The 5,738-nt window shown below is 33.3% G+C and overlaps 1 protein-coding gene across 1 annotated transcript; it reads left to right on the plus strand.

Annotated features, from left to right (window-relative positions):
- The first annotated feature begins 1,776 nt into the window (after positions 1 to 1,776).
- On the plus strand, positions 1,777 to 5,738 carry LOC149054878 (uncharacterized). The gene is made up of 3 exons (XM_089228691.1): positions 1,777 to 3,063; positions 5,157 to 5,353; positions 5,408 to 5,738. Exons 1-3 carry the CDS (start codon positions 1,777 to 1,779, stop codon positions 5,736 to 5,738), a joined length of 1,815 nt encoding a protein of 604 aa, XP_089084817.1.

The raw sequence follows: 5,738 nt of genomic DNA on the forward strand, positions 1-5,738 counted from the left end.
ATTCATAGGTATATGCAAATTTCGATCATTATTAGTTTTTTTTAAATTAATATCGATTAAAATTTATTTATTGGGTAAAAAATCTTGAAAATTTAATACAAGGCTCTTAACTATATTGTTACAATAGCAGTTGAAAAATAAAATAAATTCATGGTTACAATTTGTTTATAAGCATTCAAATTTTGAATTTTGACAAAATACGTAAAAATCAAAAAAATTCGCAAATTGTTTTAAGCTAGAAATTCATAATTTTTTTTTTTTAAATATAAGATTTGAAAATTTAATACAAGTTTCCTTACAAATTTGTCAACCTTCATCACAAAAAAAATATCTTACGGAAATTCAAATTGAATTTTTATTACTATTTGAATTTCAAATATTAACAAAAATTCGTCAAAACCATGAATATTTGCAAATTATTTTGTAGTTCAAAATTCATAATATTGTTTGTAGTTATATTCAGGTTATAAAATTTAACATTACGTTTTCCATAAGTTTTGATTCAAATAGATATAGAGAAAATTTGATACGTCATTATAGGAAAAATGTTTTGAGCGTTTGAGTTTTAAATTTGTATGAAATCGCGTAATGATAACGATTTATCCTCAAACTAGGTATATGTATATCTATGATAATATAAGGTATTATGAATTATGATAACTACATGCAATGTTTTTGGAAAAATTGATTAACCATGCCTTCTGCGATATGCGTCTTAATTTAAAAATAAAATTTTTGTTTCAAAATAGAATATATGACAAGACAATATTTAAATATAATATATCCTAGACTGACAAATCATCTCCGTTCAGAATCGTTTTTTGTATACAATGATACCTATCATTGCATTCAAATTTAACCTACCCTTGTCAGAGGTCCAACCCACCCCCTAATGTACAGCAGAGCGACATCCACTTACCCGCTTTTTATTATCATTACAGATAATATATAGCTAAACAATCCGTTTAATGTTATTATGTGTTTTGATTATTTTATTCAAGAACTTATTAATTTTATATGACTATAAAAACATTATACCTACTGCATGGCTACTAAAACTCTAGTATCGATTGCGTATTATAGTTTGTTTTTTTTATTTTATATAAAGAATTCATGAATATTATAATTATTATTCTATAGGTATAAATTTTTGAAATATTGAGTTTTAGAAAATGAATAAAAATTCGATTGCAATAAATTAGAGTTTGGTTATTTACCTTGTAGTGATTTTTAATATGATTATTATTATTATTATTATGTTGAGTATTATTCTGTGTTATCGCCGTGCGTTGTGCAGACCACAGCGACAGTATTAACAATCTATTTTTTAATTGTTCGATTTACTTTTTATTATAATATTATTTTGTATATGTTGTCGTCGTGCGTCGATCGACGACTCGAACCGACCACGACGATAAGGATTATTTTGTTTTATACATTTTTATTATGTCTTTAGTATTGTCTTGGCAGTCTTTCTACACTCGTTTGCCGAGTAGGCCGAGTAGGACACTTTATTATAAATGTACGGATTTTATGTGTATGTAATTGCAATTATTATTTTTATTTTTTTAAATATACATTCTGACAAACATTTTAAATGAAGGTGACCACTCTCCCATCAATTTTCAGAAGTGGGATTCAACTGAATTAGTTATGAATGTGATCGCTACTGTGTAGTTTTTTTTTTTTTTTGTTATTTTACCTATTTGAAAGTAAATGAAGCGAAAAAAAAGAATGTGAATGTTAGGACTGTTTCACGGCCCCGCGGTAATCTGAATGAAAGCAAAAACGAAAGTAATACTGACGAGTCCGAAGGACATGAGAATGAACCGAATGATGCACAGGGAAGTCACGTTAACCCGTATAATAATGAACCGGACGATACACAGGAAGGACACGGGCGCACAAGCTAAAGATTGGCTGCGGACAGTGAATGATGTCGCAAATCTACATCGTTGGCCAGACAATTTTAAACTACAGTCTGTTCGTGCGAATTTAGACGGTGCCGCCCGTCATTGGTTTATGTCACGAGATATCGAGAACTGGGCCGATTTTGAAAGTCAATTTCGGAAAACGTTCATTGGCGTAGTGATGACTGGTGATTGCTGGAAAGAGATGTGTCGCCGAGTCCAGCTACGTAATGAGAATGTACGTGTATATTTTCACGAAAAAATTTATCTGTGCAAACAAGTAGGTCTATCTTTTTATGAATCAAAAATGCAAGTTTTGGAAGGTCTTTATTCGAAGGATTTGAGTACATATTTATTGGGCCGTGATCATCAAGACGAAGACGACCTATTGGGTGACATGGTCGAGTATGAACGGTTAGATGCATCACGTGCGATGCGTTTTCGCCAATCATCAGCAAATATTAAAGATAACACTGTATACAAGCTCACACTTCGACAACAGAATGATGCGTCCGCGTCTACACCGATCAAGAAAGAAAGTATGAAAAACACGACAACAGATTATGAAGGGAGTCTAACACTCCGATCGTGTTTTAATTGCGGCTCGAAAGAACATATTTCACCACAATGCCCTAAGCCGAAAAGGGAAAAAGGAGCGTGTTATGAGTGCGGTTCGACGTCGCATCAAATAGGAAGTTGTCCAGGACGTACGAGACAGAATCCAGATTCAACGAAAGGAAAGCAGCCAGGGCTAATGAACATCGACGTGGCAGATGACGATGTGCCACCCGTTGATTATCCGAAGACGTACGAGGTACAGTGCCACATTGACGTTCCTGTTTCCGAAAATGAAGTTTGCGAGGTCAAGTTCAATGCAGTAGTCGATACAGGTAGCCCTATTAGCCTGTTAAAACGTGAGTCTGTTCCTAATAATTATTTTATAATTAAACCAGCATGTAATAGTAATTTTTATGGAATTAACGGGGCTAAGTTGAATATATTGGGTATTTTCGAAACTAACGTACCGATCGATAATAATATTATAGATATAAGATTTTTTATTGTACCGAATAACACCATGCTGTCTGATGCTATTTTGAGTAGAGAACTCCTGTCCAAACCAGGATATAAAATTGAGTTTGTGAACGATAAAGTTAATATTATTATTTATTAATATAAATAGCAATATTATTGTGAAAGAAGTCGGTGATAATTTTGACGAAATATTTATATTAATTATGATCGAGACGAAAGCTATCGTAATAATAGTTTGTTAAATATAAATCCCGATTTGGACACGGAGATAAGAAATAATTTTATTCAAATATATAACAATGAATATAACATGTTAAAAGAAAACGTAGAAGGTAGAATCGCTCAATAATAATGTAAATTTTGATATGAAAATAATTTTAAAACATGAACAACCGATTACATTTCGCCCTAGACGTTTGTCGTATAGTGAACAAAATAAATTACGTATTATTTTAGACGAGCTATTGTCTGAGGGAGTAATATTGCATATAGCAGCCCGATTGTATTAGTTAAAAAGAAGTCTGGAGATTATAGGTTGTGTATAGACTATAGAGAACTTAATAAAATAACAGTTAGAGATAATTTCCCGACACCTCTCATAGACGACTAGTTAGACAGGTTACGAGATAAGAAAATATTTACCCTATTAGATTTAAAGAATGGATTTCATCATGTCCGTAAGTGTGAAAAATCAATTCCGTATACGTCTTTTGTAACACCATTAGGACAATACGAATACGTAAAAATGCCGTTTGGATTAACTAACTCACCGAGAGTATTTAGTCGGTTTATTCAATTTGTTTTTCATGAGTTAATCCGCCGAGGTGATCTATTAGTATATCTAGATGATATGATGATTGCAACTCAAAATTATACCGAACATTTCGCGATATTAAAAGAAGTTTTCCGCTTGGCGGCGAAACACAATTTACAATTCAGGTTAGATAAATGTTTTATTGGTTTTGAAGAGGTCGAGTACCTCGGGTATCTGGTTAATTAACATGGCATACGTCCCAGTTTAAAACATGTCGAAGCAATGCTTACCTATCCAGTATCCTGTACCGAAAAACCAAAAACAAGTTAGACAATTTTTAGGACTGGCTAGTTATTTTCGTCGTTTTATTCCTAATTTTTCAACGGTTGCTAAACCACTTTACGATCTGGTAAAAAAAGATAAACATTTCGTGTTCGGAGATAACGAACAAAACGTTTTCAAATTTTTGTGTACGACGCTGACCGAGTCACCGGTATTAGCTATATATTCGCCCGACTCAAATACGAAGTTACATTGTGACGCGAGTTCGTCAGCGTTCGGCGCAATATTATTACAAAAACAAAAAGATAACGTATTAAAGCCCATATTCTATTTTAGTCAACGCACGTCTCCAAGCGAGTCAAAATTTCATAGTTTTGAACTAAAATGCCTTGCCGTAGTATACGCGATAAAACGTTTCCATGTTTATTTAGCGGGCATAACATTCAAGGTCATGACCGATTGCGATAGTTTTCGACTCACTTTAAGTAAGCAAGAAATAAACCCACGAATTTCAAGATGGCGTTATTTTTACAGAATTATGATTTTAGTATATTTCATCGCCCGAATAAAAATATGCAGCATGTAGATGCATTCAGTAGGTGTCATGCTATTTTGATTCTTGAGTCTAATACGTTTGAACAGATACTCGCCATTAGACAAAATACAGATGATGATATTATTAAAATTCGGGATGAGTTATTAGTGAAAGATACTAAATTATTCGAGTTACGTAATGGGTTGGTATATCGGAAGGAAAATAAAAATGTTAGATTTTATGTACCAAAATCTATGGAATCAAACATAATACGAACATGCCACGATGATATGGCACATGTAGGATTGTTAAAGGTTATCGAGAAGACGAGAACATTTCGCGTGTTTATTGGTTCCCGGATATGAAAACAAAAGTACGCAACTATATTAATAACTGTTTAAAATGCATAGAATTCACGGTTCCTAGTGGGAAAAAAGAAGGGTTCCTTAACAGTATTCCTAAAGGGGATAAACCTTTTCTGACAATATATATAGATCACCTGGGTCCCCTGGAAAAAACAGGAAATAAAAATAAATTTATTTTTGTCGTAATCGACGCTTTTACAAAATTTGTTAAATTATACCCCTGTCGTAGTACAAAAACAGAAGAAGTCATAAGGCATTTGCGTAATTATTTTCAGACATATTCTAAACCACGACAAATTATTAGTGATCGTGGTACGTCTTTTACATCGTTAGCGTTTAAACAATTTTTAGAGGATGAGTCTGTAGGATTAACGTTAGTCGCTGCAGGAACACCTAGGGCCAACGGCCAAGTTGAAATTGTTAATAAGTCTGTGGTACCTATGTTGGCTAAATTGTCTGAGTCTACGAGTAAGTGAGACCGAGTGCTGAACAAAGCGGAATTCGCAATAAATAATACAATGCATAGGTCGACCGGTCAAAGCCCGAGCATATTATTATTTGGAATTAACCAGAGTGGTGTGGTAAACGATGAGATACGGCTTATGTTGGAAAAAGAAATAAATACGAGTGCTGTGAACCTAGATGAAGTGAGAACAAAGGCCGCCGAACGCATAGATAAGGCACAAGAGGTTAACGCAACTCAGTACAACTCAAAACGAAAGATGCCGACTATTTATAAAATTGGTGATTATGTAATGACCACTAATGTGGACGTGACTGTAGGACATAACAAGAAATTAATTCCTAAATTCCGAGGTCCATATGTAGTACGTAAAGTTTTAGATAATGATAGATAA

Source organism: Diuraphis noxia, unplaced genomic scaffold (genome assembly GCF_037042655.1).
Source record: "Diuraphis noxia isolate RWA-SAM2 unplaced genomic scaffold, SU_Dnox_SAM2 contig0005, whole genome shotgun sequence".
Lineage (NCBI taxonomy): Eukaryota > Metazoa > Arthropoda > Insecta > Hemiptera > Aphididae > Diuraphis > Diuraphis noxia.

What these genes read in the sequence shown, in the direction of transcription:
- LOC149054878 (XM_089228691.1), top strand. Translation starts at nt 1,777, where the DNA reads ATGAAAGCAAAAACGAAAGTAATACTGACGAGTCCGAAGGACATGAGA. An exon ending in TTGAGTTTGTGAACGATAAA is followed by an intron (nt 3,064 to 5,156) that starts GTTAATATTATT and finishes AATTATTTTCAG; the next exon opens with ACATATTCTAAACCACGACA. An exon ending in TTGTCTGAGTCTACGAGTAA is followed by an intron (nt 5,354 to 5,407) that starts GTGAGACCGAGT and finishes TACAATGCATAG; the next exon opens with GTCGACCGGTCAAAGCCCGA.